The sequence below is a fragment of the Protopterus annectens genome, chromosome 8.part0, assembly GCF_019279795.1.
Source record: "Protopterus annectens isolate FY-2018-M chromosome 8.part0, PAN1.0, whole genome shotgun sequence".
NCBI lineage: Eukaryota > Metazoa > Chordata > Ceratodontiformes > Protopteridae > Protopterus > Protopterus annectens.
This window is the reverse complement of record NC_056741.1, coordinates 1330963862-1330980051: the sequence shown is the minus strand read 5'-3', so window position 1 is coordinate 1330980051 and position 16190 is coordinate 1330963862. Positions and strand designations below refer to the sequence as shown.

At 45.4% G+C, this 16190-nt stretch overlaps 1 protein-coding gene across 3 annotated transcripts in view; it reads right to left on the bottom strand.

Moving 5' to 3' along the window:
- Nucleotides 1–16190, bottom strand: part of KPNA2 (karyopherin subunit alpha 2) — a 557358-nt gene that overhangs the window by 249127 nt on the left and 292041 nt on the right. For all 3 annotated transcript variants that reach the window (XM_044080878.1, XM_044080877.1, XM_044080879.1), the window contains exons 6-7: nucleotides 11444–11538; nucleotides 11095–11358 (exon numbers count right to left, since the gene is read on the bottom strand). In XM_044080878.1, the coding sequence (XP_043936813.1) occupies nucleotides 11095–11358; nucleotides 11444–11538 (359 nt within the window). The remainder of the gene's footprint in view (nucleotides 1–11094; nucleotides 11359–11443; nucleotides 11539–16190) is intronic.

Below are 16190 nucleotides of genomic sequence, written 5' to 3'. Positions count from 1 at the left end.
TTACTCGTGTGAACAGCATGATAACTTGGTGACTGATGGTTAATACTAGAGGCAGCTTTGCTACCATGGTCCTTTTCTCTATCTCTAGTTTGGGATCCCATGTTGAGAAGAGCGGATTGTGTATTCCCCTACCTAGATTAGTTGAGCAGTGGTGGCAGTAAGGAGCCAGTCTAGATATGGAACACCCTGAATCCTTGACCTCAGGTGAGCCGCAACTGCCATGCATTTGGTGAACACCCTGGGGGCTGTGGTGAGACCAAAGGGCAGAGCTAACACATGGTGACTGGCACTCAGCCAGAAGCATAGATCTCTCCTCAACAGTGTTCATTTCAATGTGGTAGTACACATCCTGGAGATTTCTAGAGCACATCAAATTTCTGTCCCAGAAAGAATGGACTGCAGTGCTACCATCCAAACTTTGACTTGTTCAGCCTGAGATCCAAAACCAGTCTCCAGTCCAGAGTTTTCTTTAGAACTAAAAAGAACCTTAAGTTCTGGATCCAGTTTGGTCTGTGGGGAATCCGTTGATGACTGAGCAACCTTTGAATCTCTACGTTTCCTTGATCCCAAATACTGGGTGGAACATCTGGGATAGAGTATTGTCTTTTTGAAAGGGGAAGGGAGAAGGGGATATTTTAACCTCTGGATATTATGGATTGTACCCATGAATCTTCTGCGATAGAAGTCAGGCCTCCCATCAGGAACACTGGAAAGGCCTACCAGAGAGGACTGTCACCCTGATTCTGAAGACCCCCCTGCAAGGTTGGGATCTTATTTCCTCCTCTGCCCCTGGGGGGGGTCTCCATGTGAAAGGCAAAGTTCCTGGGATTTCTGGAACCACATTTTCCCACTCTTCTGGCCTTTAGGATAGGGCCTAAATGGAGCAGAAAAATGTACTCCCATGGCAGAAAGTTTTGCCATCCTGTTCACACCAGGTTCAAGACTCTTACCCGAGGCCTGAACAAGGATGAACCGTCAAAGGGGGCATTGGTAAAGGAAGACTAAGGGCTCGGCAAAATGACAAAGTTGCATCCAGGACCATCTGTGTAAGGCTGCCCCTCCCTGTGCCTGCCACCCTGCTCACCCCAACTGCATAACAAATGAGCTGCATGGAGGAGTTGACTGAAGTCTAGGTCCCAAGCTGAGAAGCCACCTTGTCAGAGGCTCCCACAGCTGTAGGATCCTGTAAGGTATCCAGCTCCTTGAGGAGATCCCTTAGAAGCCTTGTAAAGTGGGATAATAGTTCAGCGACCAGAGATTAAAGGTCGCTGAAGAAAACATACGCTTCCCATATCTGTCCATCAGACTTTATTCAGCAGATTGACAGATGAAGTTTCCATTTCCTTCTTGCTGGCTGCTGCCACCACCATAGCATCAATGGGAACACCTTTAGATAAGAGCCAGTCTTCATGGGCTGCAATTTATTGGGCCTCCACACAACTGGTTCCATAGTGCATAGCTCCAAGCCTTCCAACTCACTATGTGCAATAGTGGGCCAAAAGGAGAAGATACACAAGAGATGGAGGGTTGGGAACTGAATGCATCCAGGTACATTCAGAACGGGCAAGGAACTTCCCATCACTGTGGGGACCCTTCCAGAGTGATTCAAGTCCAATGTAAAGGACTCTGGGGAGTCCACATGCTTCCTCTTGCAAATCCTCTGCGGGATCTCCTCAGGAGGTTAAGAGGAGGTTTTGGACAAGGTGGGATCACCCAGTGTGGCATCCTGGAGCATGGGTTCCCCAAGCTTGGGGCAGAGGGAAGGTTTGGAGGCAGACACCGGCACCGAAAGCAAAGGAGATAGTGGAGCAGTATCAGCAGACTGCATGCTCCTTCCTAATCACCTCGAAGGCATATGGGTCCTGACACGAAAGAATCTTTGGCTCTGAAGCAGGACACTTCCTCCTGAGGGCTACTGCTCAAGGCTGATGCAGGACCAGAGCCAACCTGTGCTGAAGCTCCAAGAGGGATGAGAGTAGGGTCAGATGCTGCTCCCCCCTCAGAGCCGACTAGGGAGCATTTGCTCCCAGACCCCTTCACAGAAGGGGGTATATAGAGGAGATCAGAGTGGTAGTTGGAACAGAAAGACCGGAGGTTACTGGAACAGACTGCCCAACCACTACAACTTCCATACACTCCCACTCCAAACTCAAGTCTGATGAATTAAGACCGGTGTTTGGGCTGTCCACCATTGTCTGGGATGGGCCCGAAAGTATTTTGGCTAATGCTGGTGCTCCAAGAAGCATCTTGACCACCCTCTCCACACCATCCAAGAGGCTCCTGGATGACCAAGAGGAATGGGTTGAAGACTGGTGACTGCCTGCCACAGACTGCAATTAAGACTGGAGCTGACCACACTGGTTTCCAAGGCAGGAGACCTGGAATGCTTATGAAACCTTACTGGCTCCAAAAACAAAGATGGAGCCATAGGTGAAGATGTCTTGTCAGAACAGAAAGTTGGGTCTGAGCTTATGGTTTGCCCTTGTTCTTGGACTGGTCTGAACTCTTGAGCCAGAGGATGAAAGCTTGACTTTGTCCAATTTCTTTTGCTGGCAGAGTCTATTCCATGGCAGCAAAGGGGCTCTTCAGTAAAACTCTCAAGATAAGTTTCTTCTCTCCTGCAGGACTTGTGAACTAAAAGCATAGCAGATATAGCAAGAGTCCTGTAGGTGTACAGGTCCTAAACATGCACAACTGGTGCCCATCCATAAGACATCTTTTGGCAGCACGAGTCTCACTTTGAAACCCGAAGGTTTTGAATTCTTGGCAGTATCCTTGGACAGAGAACAGCACTATGTTTAAAGCTATAGACTAAGAAAACTATGCAACACTAATAGCACTATAAGCTAGACAAATAGGCAATAAGACTATCTTCGAGACAGGGAAAGAGAAGGGGAGAGCCTCCAAGTTAAACGGCAACTCCTTAAAGTTAAAGGAAAGGGAAAAGGAAGAACTCTAAACTGGTTTGGAAGGGAAAGGCCAGAGGAAAAAAAGTTAATCTACACAAAAGCAAGTCACCCAGGCAGAATAGGGATTGAAATAAGGTAAACTACAGTTAGATAACCTAAACTACCAAATTTTATTCAAAATCTATAAACACTTAGCCTGAGCCAGTATCTGCAATCTCGATGCTTCAAGTGGCAAATGAGATCTGGGTAACTACTAGGCATGCTGGGATAGGGGCTAGCCTCAAGCCAGTAAAAGCTCTCTAGCTATAGTATACAGACAAGTTGGAGCAGAGGATCAGCTCCAAACAGCAAGAAAGGGGAGATGAAAAACATTGACGGGCTTAACAGCCATAAGAGCCTCAAGCACTGAAACCCTTCTGGCTGAGGTGATGCTAGAAGGAAAGCAGTCTTTCAGGAGAGATTTCAATTTTGTAAAAGCAGCAGGTTCAAGATGTAAGGTTAGCTTCTAGACCACAATTCAGGTCCCAGGGTGGCGTGGGAGGTCTGATACTAGAAGCCTCTGAGGAATTGCTTAAAGGATGAGGGAAGAGGGGTGGGTCTGAATCAAACTGGGCAGAAGTGGCTGAGGCATGGATTTTTTAAAAAGGAGACCTAACGTGTCAAGAGATCTGGCACTGGGTCCAGAATTCAAGGATAGTCTAGAAGAGGCCCGAGAAAGGGGAACCAAACATGACGAGGCCAGTAAGGAGCACCGAGGGTCAGTTTGCTTCCCAGCGGTTTCACTTTCTGAATAACTTTGGGTATGAGGAAAGGGAGGAAGCGCACAAAGGATACCCAGGGGCCAATCGTGAAGTGTCACTGATGCCACTGGAGGGATTAGGGAGAAAACTGCTGCATTTGGCATTAATTGGGCTGGCAAAGACTGCAGTCAGGCTGTCCATCTGCAGAAGATCTGGTCCACTATTTCCTGCTTCCAAGACCACTTGTGAGGCATCAAGATTGCCTGGCTGAGCTTGTCCGCTTTCACATTGGTTGCCCCTGGAATGTGTTGCCACCAAAAAATGCTGGAAAGATATTGCCCATTTCCAAACCTGAATGGCCTCTCGACAGTGGGTATGATCTGGTTCCACCTTGCTTGTTGATATACCATAATACTGACATGCTGCCTGACTATCACAATCGTCCCAAGAGGCAGAAGGTCATGAAGTACTTTCAACACCAGAAGCACTGCCCTCATCTCTAGAAAGTTAATATGCAGGGGAGCATCGTGATATTGCCATGTGCTTTGAACAGTCTTGCATATATATGCCCCCACCCTGTGAGGCATCCATGGGTCAGTGGAAACAGGTTGGCAAGGGACAAAAGTACCCATGGTTAACTGGTTGGGTCCCCCAAATTAGGTCCTTCTTGCAAGAGTCTGTCAGCAGTATGTGAGGAGATAATAGCAGGTGTTGAAAGGACCACTGGGATGACAGCAGCCACTGAAGAACCCTCATGTATAGTCTGGCTAGTGGCACTAGTAGTATGGTGGAAGCCATGGTCCCTAGAAGCTACAGAACAGTCTTGGCCTTGACTTTTCGTAGGGGCATAAGTTGAATTTGAAGAACCAGATTGTGCCCTTTCTACTGGCAGATGAGCCAACATAGCTAACCGTTTATAAAAATCCACAAATTGAGGGCAATAAGGCAGATTTTTCCCCAACTGATAAAAATCACCAACTGGGCATAAAGCTGAAAGGTAGCATCCCTGGTCTGAAGTAGATGCCTGGTGGGGCAGTCAGGAGCCAGTTGTCCAGATATGGAAACACCTGGAATTCGACATCTCAGGAGATGTCACTACTGCCACTTTGTGAACACCCTGGGGGCTGTGGTGAGACCAAAGGGCAGAGCATGAAACTAGTAATGACTGGCATGGGAGTACAGACTTCAGTGTCACCATCTGGAACTTGTCCTTTACTGATTCGTTCAGTCTGCTGAGGTCCAAGATAGGCCTCTAGTCCCCTGTATGTTTTTTGGCACTAAAGAATCTGAAGTTCCGGATCCTATTTGGTCTATTTGGACAGTTTGGAGGACTTCCAGCAACTTTACATCCACAATTGCTCAATACCTGCGAGATTGGGTGGAACATCCAGGACCCTCTTGGGAACAGTGGCAGAGAAAAGGGTATGAACCTCTGGTAATTCTTTGTACCCATTTGTCTTGAGTGATACTTGGCCAGGCTTCCGGATACAAAGAAATGCGACCCCTGATTGGCTCCAGAAAAGCAGTCGTGCCCCACATCAGCAGCACTGGTAAGGCTAGCCCCAAAAGGAATTGCAGCCTCCTTAGTTTTGCAGTCTGCCCCTGCCTCTAGGGCGACTTCTACCATTTCCTCCTCTGCCTCTGGAGAGATCACCCTGTGCATCTTGGAAAAACCTCTGGGACTACTTGAACCACATTTTACCACCTCTGACCCTTGGGGTATTGTCTAGAGGGGACAGTAAAACACTCGCATAACAGAGTGTTTGTCCTTCCTGCTAGCACTGGGCGAGGGTGTCTTACCTTGGGTCCAAACAATGAAGAACTGAAGGGGGTGTTGGTAAGGGTAGACTTAAAACGGTTCCACAAAATTATACAAACTCATCCAAGAATGACATCTAATGGAAATTCCTGAACCCGCTGCTCTACTCGTTCCTATCGACTGCATGATATAAGCCTCATGGAAGAGTTGACAATATAGAGCTTAAGGTGGACAACTGGACAGACAACTTGTCAGGGACTCCCTCAGTACACACCTTGTAGAGAATCTCCTAGTTCCTTAAGGAGATCTCTGAAGCCTTGTGAAGTGTGTAAGGTAGTTTAGTGATCCAAGAGTAAATGCTGACTAGAAGATGTGTTTCCTGTATCGGTCCATTGCTCTGGACTCCTTATTCAACAGATGAACATAAGTTTCTGCTAGCTCCTTAAATGGCTGCCACCAGCTGCACCTCTGCTTTAACGATTTCCAGGATGTCTACGAAGGAGACAGACTTGGGGGACCCCTATGACTCAAGGTCAGTGTCAGAGGTAAGGGACTCATCCTGGGAGTCTACATGCTTCCTACTGCATGTTCTCTTCTGTGGGGGCTCCTTGGAAGGATATTCTGGGGAGGTCTCTGAAGAGTAGGGACTACCAGCCGGTGGCTCCTGTGGCTGCAGGTCTCTGCTGTCCAGAGAGTAGGAGCCCTAAGGGAGTGTCGGTACCTCTGGTAAGAGGTAATCAGGACAGGACACATCTCGAATGCAGACCTCTCCAGCTCCAAACACCTCCTCAGCTCAGAGACAGAATGCCATTGGTTCCAGAGCCATCAGCTTCGAGATAAATGTAAGGTCAGAGCTCACTCTCGCAGAGAGGAAGGCTCATAACTGAAGCTCAGTTCTAGGCATCCCTGTCAGGGCAGACCCTGGCGCTTCAGTTCCTAGACACCACGAAAGACAGTGTTGAAGTGCAACTCTGCTCAAACTTCAAGGGGAGCTGGAACAGAGGGTTCCACCAGCAGTAACAAACCCTGGCTACTAAAGACCAGCATGGCTCGGAGGAGGAATCACCAAAGGGGGTGGGACTAGTGGCCCCAGAACAGATGGTCAGACAATTTAGGTAAAGCAAACAACTTTAGAAATCTCAGCACTACCCTCTACATCTTCCAATAAACTCCTGGAAGACCTGGAGGACAGTAGAAGAGGAGTTCTGCAGTATGGGTGACTAATGTAAGGGAGACAAGTAAGGGACCTGTAGACCAGCTCCATTGAATACTCTGTGATTAGCTCCAAACTACTTTGTGCTGACCCTGTAACCACAATGGGGCCGATGACAGCTATTTTGTCCGATTAGTAATTTTTAAGAGGCTGCTCCAAGACACCAGCCAGTGCCAGGGAGGGCCTCAGAGGATTTGGATTTTTCCTTTTTAGATCCCAGAGATAGAGCAGATGAGGAAGAGCTAGCCAGATCTTCCTCAAAAGGCTTTAGACTACCTTTTAGAATGAATTTCTCTTGCACCACCCTAGCACTAAGAGTGGCAAGTTTGTTGTAAGCGGATGGCCCCCAGACAGTAAATCTAGTTAGTGGCCATCTGTTATGGACTTCTCTAAGCATTTCACACAAATTTTAAAAGATGGCTTATGGGCCTTACCTTAGACATCACAGATGAGTGCGCACACACCGACTAGGGTCCTCTAACTTAAATGGGCCTAGCCCAGGTAGGAAAGGGAAACTAGGTCCTCTAAAACAGACCTAGGGAGTATAGAAACGAGACTCACACACACTAGAACTAGTCTAAATTGAGGAAAACAAACTAGGTCAATAGAATCTTATTCTAACACTAACAGAAAAGTGAAAGCTCCCCAAAAAAAGTTAGTATTTAAGCACACAGCCTACACTAAGCACAAAAGGCACCTACAACTACTAATATCAAAGGTATGAAAACAGTAATGGAGTCTATATCAAATGAAAACTGGCACACGATACCAAGTACTACAAGGCCAACAGCCAACTGTACTTAGTCTTGTGTGCAATTAATCAAATGCAAACACTAGATTAACTATAGCTATAAAATGCTACAACTCAAAATTGAAATTAAGATTATCCAAAATTTTTGAAGTGTGTAAAACTTAGCCATGGCCAAGAAGCACATTCAAACTCAATGCAAATGATATCTGGAGATTGTACTTGTGCACCGTGGGATACCTATCCACAAGCCAACGAGAAGACTGAGCTTGTAATTAGGCAGAGTCAGAGCAAAGGATCGGCTCTGATCCTATCAGTAAGGCGAAATAAAACTACAGAACATATAAGCTCAACACTGGGAACCAAAACAAGTACATCAACGTATGTATTGGAAAAGTTAACTACTGGAGAAAAATGGCAACCGCAACCACAAGTTAAAGGTATTAAAAAGGCAGAACTACCCAAAGAGCAAATTGGCTGGAAAGAAAAAAATGAGCACTTGCCTTTAAACACTGCGATGAGCATAGAGCCTGGAGACTTTACAGGCAATGGGATCTGTGGAACAAAAGGTGGCGACGCATTATGGGAAGGAGGAGAACTCCCAGCCTTTGAGTCAAAAGTTTAGTCTAAAATGCTGAATCAGCTATACACAACTGTTAACAGATAGAAAGTGCATTAGATCCACCACATAGAAGTCCCACTGGAAGCAGCTGAGGAAGAAACCCTTTTGTCCAAGTTGGTGCCAGCATCTGGTTTTAATTTGGCCAGAAACCAGAGGTTGGTGCAAAGTCCACATATTATGCACTTCAAACCAATTTACTCCTTTCAGCAAGAGTCCTTGAACTGAAATTCCAGCACAGTATACAGTCACTATATATTCAAACCTCTAAGCATACCAAGTCATGTGGGTCCTGCAGTGGAATTGTGGCCACAACTCAGTTAAGCCAGGGTCTTCCTCCTTGCCCATGGTTACTGCTGCACTGGCAGTCTCATGTATCAAATAATTCACAAATATTGATTGCCCTGTAGCACATTGCCCAAGTAAGGAATAAAAGCCCAAAAGGAGACTGGGAAGAAAGAATACAGGGAAGGAGAAAGTTTACAGATGGGCCTGAACCAGCAGCCCATGAGGGGACTCATTGTAGGAGAGATTATCCTCATTGTGTAGCTGACAGGGACAGTGACCAACTTGGGAGAAAGTTTAAGTTCATCCACAGGCATGAAGTCGGAGGCAGAGAGCTCCTGCTCTGAATGCAGTGCAAAAAGTGGCCAACTTACAAGTGTGCTTTCCAAACCTGTCCAAACTACTTAAGCAGATTGACATTCGCACTCTGCTGCTAGTTCTTAGTGGCCACCACAACAGCAGCTACAGGACCCTCACTCCAGTGTTTGGAAAGACAGTGGGACCAGAAACTCACCGCATTTAGGAATGGGCTCAATTGTATCTAGTTCCTTCCACACCTGGAGGGAAACTCCAAAGCTCATACATCAGGGGGTCACCCAGGACGTAGATGGGCACACCCCAAATGCCTCCTACTCTTGGAAGAGAAGACAGGCTGCCCACCTTTCTGCTTCAAGATCTCTAGAAGGTCCCAGAATGAGACTCAAGTGGAGATACAGGGGATCCTTCTCAAAAGGAAGTTGGACCTCTGCACTTCAAGTAGCCTGTGGAAGAAAGTCCCCTGGGAGGAATCAGATCCTTCCTAGGCTGAAAGATCCTGGAGACTGCTCATGGCAGGCTAGCTCAGGACAGGATGAGGAGGCTCAAGAGCATGACTCAAAGGAGATGCAAAGTTATGCTGCAGGATGTGAAAGGATAGTTCATGACAGACTACCCTTTCCACTACCTGGAAAGTGGATCGACTTGGCAAAGCCCTCGACACCTCCTCCTGAGCACAGGCATCCAAGGGAAAGGATTCACTCCAGATTAGGAACCTCCAGAGGGAATCTGACCCAAAGCGGTCACGGACTGAAGCACTTAGAGGGACAGATCTGACACCATTCCCCCAAACCTAGCACCAATATGTCTGCTCCAAAATACACAGATCCCAAAAGGATGAGGGCTGATCAGGGGCACTGGAGTTAAGGGGGCACCAAAGCAGAAACTGCCCTGAAACCTGCAACCCCAAAGCAGAGGTACAGATTGGAGTTCTAATGGCAAGGGCCAGATAACTCACTGATCCAATAGGGGACAGATTGGACAGTACCCCCATCTGGATCTGGACCTTGAGGAGCTTTATTATCCTGTTCATGTATGCCTTGGACCAGCTGGAAGAAGCTGACGAGGGAGGTATGATGTGCTTAGACTTAAAAAATGGCAGGTGAAACATTGTCCTATACAGCTTGGGGACTTGCTCTGAGCTCTCCAATTCAATGCCAAAGCAGAGAAAGGTGGTGACACATTACCTCTGTCAGATCAGTGCAGATCCACTAAGGAGGTAGTGTTCTTTAGATCTGTGGATGTCAGGTAGTGTTCTTTTGATTCGAGGATGTCCGGTCTGAGTCAGATTACAGCGCTAAGGGATCTGAGAAGGCGGAGTGAAGGCGATCCCTTAAGTTTGTTGCACCTGTCTGTGAGCACACATAGGTTAAAGGACAAACTTCACAGGAAGCCTTAAGGTGATCAGCACCTAAACAGATCCATTCCTTGTGGGCATCTTGGTTGGGGATCATAAGCCTACAAGTGCATCATTTAAACTCCAAAGATGGTTTGTCAGACCACTACCAACTAACATGTTTTAGCACTGCACCATTCAACTACCCAAAAAACTTTCAACTACAGTTTCCTACTGCTAAAGGCTCTGGTACACAGCTACCTTAAAAGGTAGCTCACATGAAACGAGAGAAAAGGAATACAGGAAGGCCTAACCATCTGAAAGCTGACAAGGGAGGAGAAAAGTCAAGAAATACAACTGTAGAAAAACTGGTTGACAAGAAATGTTCATCTACCGAACACAGCAACTGCTCAAGAGCAGATCCGCATTAGATTGCTAAAGCAGCAAATGAGATCAGAGGTTCTGGGTGCAGTGCGTTATGGGTAAAGGGAGCTCAAGAATCTGATCCAAATCTGGAAAATGTGGCAGAGCCAGATCAGGTACCCAATCATGAGAAAGCATGAAGAGGACATCAAATCACAGCAGCTGAACTAGAGTAATTTTGGTAGCAAGGAGATATGGAGAAAGCAGGAGGTATAGGCAAGGAAGAGCTAGAGTTAGTTGCAGTCACTAGGAGATGCACAGGTTCCGTTACTTTGTCCACAAAGAATAGAATGAAGACTTCAGTTTCTAGTAGTACTTTATGAACTCACAGCAAACACTTCTTCCAAAACCACAATACACAAGCAAACACATACAGGTTTTAAGACCAAGCATATCTAGTCATTAAACTGGCCAAAACTAAAATCACTATCCACTTGTGAATACAAGAGCGACAAAGCCATGTCTACAGCATTCTGGCTGCACCTATAAAAGTGCATGACAAACCACCCCATGGGTTTCAGGATTGGAGTGCTTGCACTCTAATCCAAAGTTACATATTAAGCTGCAGAGCTGTTCATTGTTTAATAGTATTCATACTGCACTTATGATTAACATCCTACTATAATAGTGCAGAGTGAATTGAGCTATTTAAAGTTAGTACAGAAAAAGGTAAAACTTCGCAAACAAAATCTGTGCTCTTATAAATATGAAGTTAACATTGCCAAATAATGCATAAACAGTTCTTACCACTATTGACAATTCATTGCATCGAAGGAGCTGAACAAGTCTAGGCACAATTCCAGTTTTCACAACCTCATCTATTCGGTCATTTGTGCCATCTGTGAGATAAGAAACAGCCCAGCATGCATCTGCCAAAACTTCTTTGTCGTCATGGTGTACAAGTCGAAGCAATGTTGGAAGCATCTGCTGGACAGCTGCCAAAGGTGGTGATGGATTCTTATTTCGGCACAAGTTAGACAAAGTCCATGTAATATTGCGCAAGTATCCAGGCTGAGAAAGAAAAAAACATTGCTCAACACACCTAAAGCCAAATGAATCCACCAATTACAGTCATGCAATTTCACCAAGTACTTACAGATAGAGAGGAGAGCTCAGGCACAGCAAGGAGAGCAAGAAGAGGTTCAAGAACACCACATTTAATAACCAGGTCTCTGTAGTGGGAACCATCACCTGGAGAAAAAAAAGTTTGCATCTTACATTGAAACATTGTGTTCAGTACTTAGGCCAGCTAGCCCGCAAACAGGTTAACAAAATGCATTACATCTGCAAAAAAGTTGTAGAATCCTCAAAACTCCATAAGCATGTCATCCACAAGCTACAATGAGTAAGTGGGACTGCAATGAGGGGGATAGAGAAAGCTAACTTGCATCACCCTGGTGTTAGGACATCTGTAGCCACAGACTAAGCTGTAGTGTTGTCAAAGCACAAGTGTTACTTGCACAGGTGTGGACAGTTGGCCAAGTTCATACATTAGTTTTTCATGCATCTTAAAAGCTGTTAAAAGTACCATAATGCATCTGTTTATTTTAATCCTTCAACCTTTGGGTTTTGGATCAGACTGCTGATCAGACTTCAGCCACTTCATACTTTGCATCTGTAACTCAAGCTCCTCTCCTTCCCCATAACCCTCAATGGGATTACTCCAGGTAGTTTATCCCTCAATATATGGAAAATACTACAATTAGTTGTAAACCTGACAGGAAAGGTAACTGGAGCAAAGAGAAAGACTAAAGTGGACAAGCATATATGGTCTAGTTTGACCTGAAGGCATCTTACTGCACCTGCTCCCTCCTTCTCCCCTTCCTCTGGAAGAATGAAAACTGCATAGTTATGGTGAGTGCATAACTTGTACCAGTTTTTAACTTGTTCAACCTTTGAGATGAGCCGTCAGCTAGTATCAACTCAGGGTGGTCACATAGGATGAGCCACCAGCTAGTAACCCAGGGTCGTCGCATAGGATATTCAGAGTACAGTAGAACCACTGTCCTACTCCTAGACAGCATGCCCAATTTGTAACAATCTATGAAGGGATTAGTATTGGACCATGGAGTAGCAGCACAAGTGTCCATTTACAGAAGGCAGGAGACCAACCTTGGGGTGTTCTTGGCAAAAACCCTTGTGATCAAACTGCACCATCATGCACAGACTGGGCCACTTTTATAAGTTGGGATAACTTCTGCAAAAAGCTTTATTCCGTGGAGAAAATGTCAGTTGCGAGTACCTCCAAACATACCTCTACTGGAGAATTTTGGAAAGGAGTGATAAATTAATGGCTTGGCCAAGGGAGACTTCAAAAGCTACTCTTGGAAAAATGGACGGGTGCAGAGAAATTTAGTCTGACGCAAGGTGGCTGGCAAGGAAGCCTGAAGCTCCTAAACACTTCAGGTGTATGAAATGGCAACTGGAAAAAATGGTTTTCCATGACAAATTAAGTCAACCTTTGCAGGTTCAGAGGGAAGCAGTTAAGACCCAGAGAGCTGTCACATCCCAAAGAAGGGGAGGGTCCTCGATAGGTAAGCTTTAAGATACCTCTGAAGCCTCCTTTAAGACACTGCAAAAACCCAAGGCAGGTCAATGAAATTTTTTGGCTACATGAAAACTGGAGATTACAGCCAGCTGTACTTGGTAGTGTGCCTTGCTCCATTATAAAAAATGGAAGCCAGAAATTTGCAAAATTGAATAGATGCTGAAAGGTCTAGATTTCTCTTACAAGCCCAGATACATGTTTTATATCTGTTTTATATCTTCCTAGTGGAGACTTGAGAGGTCTTAAACCCAGGAAAAAAGCCTAGACTATCACGGAAAATTGAGAAATCATGTAGTCTAAAGGCTTGTATGTCTGGCTGAGAAAGCCCAGATGGACGACAAAATCCAGAACCCAGAGATTAGAGGAATGACAAAATCCAGAACCCAAAGAGATTAGAGGAATGGAGACCACACTTGGTCAGCGTCAAAATGTGGCAATGAGATCACCTTATTCTGTTGCTTTGTTCAAATGGACAAAGCATGGGAAGGCAAATAAAGGAGTCCAGAGAGCCAATCATGAATCAGGGCATCCCTCAGCAACACCACTTCTGGGGGGGATAAGGTTAAAAACCTGCAGCACTTCAAACTGGGGAGAAAAATCAGTTGCATGGCTGGCACCACTGGCAAAAAATGCCCCCCCCCCCCCATTTGATAAACCACAACACATGTAAAGTCTGCATAGCAGTGGCCCCCTTGAAGTAGGAGTCTTAATGCTTCCAATGCTAAGACTGCCCTCTAGGATACTTCAAGGGGGGAGCACATACCTTGCTCAAAGGCAATTTGATTTTAATATGGGGCAGGTGACTAAGCAAATAACTGGACTGCTAGGACTCTAGCAGAAAATATCAGTAAGTACAAGGGTTAAGGCCATTTACCTCAAAGCTGAAAGATCAGCCTGGCTAGTGTGGACTGAATTTAAATTTAAGGGAACATTCAATCTTTGAAACAACTTGAAAAAACGGTTGGTGCTCAAAAGCAAACTGGTAATCCAAAACAGAGACACCAAGGATCCACAGGCACTAAACGTTTAATAGTAGACCTGAACCAGCGCGAACATATAAATATGTAAAAGCACACCAAATACAATTGTAATATCTACTATTAAACGTTTAGTGCCTGTGGATCCTGTGTGTGTTTTGGAAAACTTCAATCTTGACAGAGGAAACAAAGCTACTCAAGAAACTGTCTGGAAAAGATCCTATGAACTCTAGCATTTGGGTGGACAGAGGAGACTTGCCATAGTTGAAATATCCAGGTGTCAAATTGAGCGGGTTGTTCCTGGCAAGTGTCCTTGTATGGCTAGTGGGACCCAAAGAGCCAGTAGAGATATGGAAACCCCCAGAATCCCTGCAGTATCATGTGAACACTCAGGGGGGGGGGGGGGTGTGGCAAGATCAAAACAGCAGGGATCTAAACTGAAAGTGACTAGCTCCCACAAAGGCATCTCCTGAATAGTCAGTCAGATGAGCACATCCACTATCCTTGGAGGGAGAAAGTGTACATCCACTATCCTCAGAGGGAGAAAAGATTGTAGTCTTAATATAACCATTTATGTCCTCTTCCATGTTGCAGTACTCTGCTTATGGGATTATCCCTTCAATCTCATACGCACAGCCAGTATTCAAAAGCTTTGTCCCTCTATGGTGCGTCAGATGTTAGAAAAGGCTGAGTAACGTGGGCCATAACTCCTTCAATAGCTTTTTCACAGAAACCATCAAGACCCTGGCCAGCCACCTCATGCCCCCCTCTTCCTACCTGGAAGATCAGAAACCTACCACCACCTCCTTTAGCTTCCAACCTGTTCCTACCTCACTCATCCGTTTTATCAAAAAACGGAAGCCCACCACTCTAGCTGCTGACCTCCTCCCAGAAGAATACTTGCAAAAGGCCATCATAGACTATCCAATTTCAATACTAAGAACATTATCCAAAGCCTCTTGTCTCAATTTGGAAAGTTTCTCATGTTATACCATTACATAAAATGGTGTAAGCTCTACAAAACTAATTACTGACCCATCACTATTCTATTACTGACCCATCACTATTCTATCTCCATTTGCTAAAATGGAAAAATGTATCCAGAAACAACTTATGAACCACCTTGTAGAAGGCAAGCTACTGGCTTCTCAGCATAACTTTAGACCTTTTCACAGCACCACCTCAGATCTTCACCAACGTAGTCAACCATAATAGTAATCTATTCTGCTCTCGATCTATCCGAGATTAGACATGGTCAGTTACTCCTAAAGAGCCTAGCTTATCCCTCGACTCCCACTATGGTTTCAGTCCTACCTGAATGCCAACAGACAGTCCTATGGAAAAGCCATCCCGTCTACCCATCTCGTTAGGAGTCCCTCAGGGCTCAATACTAGGACCCCTTTTATTCTCCATGTTTGACCTCTACACTTCTTCCCAAGGCTAGATGTATTCTGTATGCAGAGGGCTCAACATTGATCTGCTCTGCCTCCTCACAATCTGATCTGTTTCCTTAACCCAGAGCACCTTCAATACTGTTGAATGTTTGCTCACTAATTGCAGTCTGCCAGTAAACCCCAAAAAAAACTAAGCTGCTTCTCTTTGCACCCACTCGTAGGTCCAACCCTCCAACAATGACCATTACCATCTAATGGGACCATTATCTACCCTGATGCCCAAACCAAACTTCTGGGAGTCAGACAATCTTGCATATGATGCTCATTCAAACCATCAAAGCCATAAACAGAAAACTAGGATCACTTTATAAGCTTAGACCCTTCCTCACTCCTCTTGCCAGAGCCTCCATTGCACGATGCCATCTTTCCACCCTCCTTTATGCCTCCCCTGTTCACAGGCTTGCGTAGTACTGAAAACTATAAATCATCCCACTGCTACAACCACAGCTAGATTTGCCACAGGCTCATCCTACAGGACACTACTAGCACAATCTAAAATCTCCTAGGGTGGCTTGAACTTCCTTCCCTTCAGTTTACTCAGCTCACATTAGCCCATAAAGCCCTACACCACCCAGATAATATTCCATCCCTCAAAAAAACATGGTCACTCCATATAATAATCGCAGCAAACTGCTCATCCAATAGACTACTTATCCAATCAAATCAAATAACTCAGCTGAAGCCTTATTCGCCAACTCTACTGGCAAAATCTGGAATCAACCACCAGACCTCACTCTTAATTGTTCAACTCTATACAAAGAGAATCTCAGAAAACATTTTAAATCACACTGGCTCTGTCCTTGTGCCAAGCCTGACTAGCATCTTCTCTGTCCAAGACTTCAACTCAACCATGTCCCAAAGACC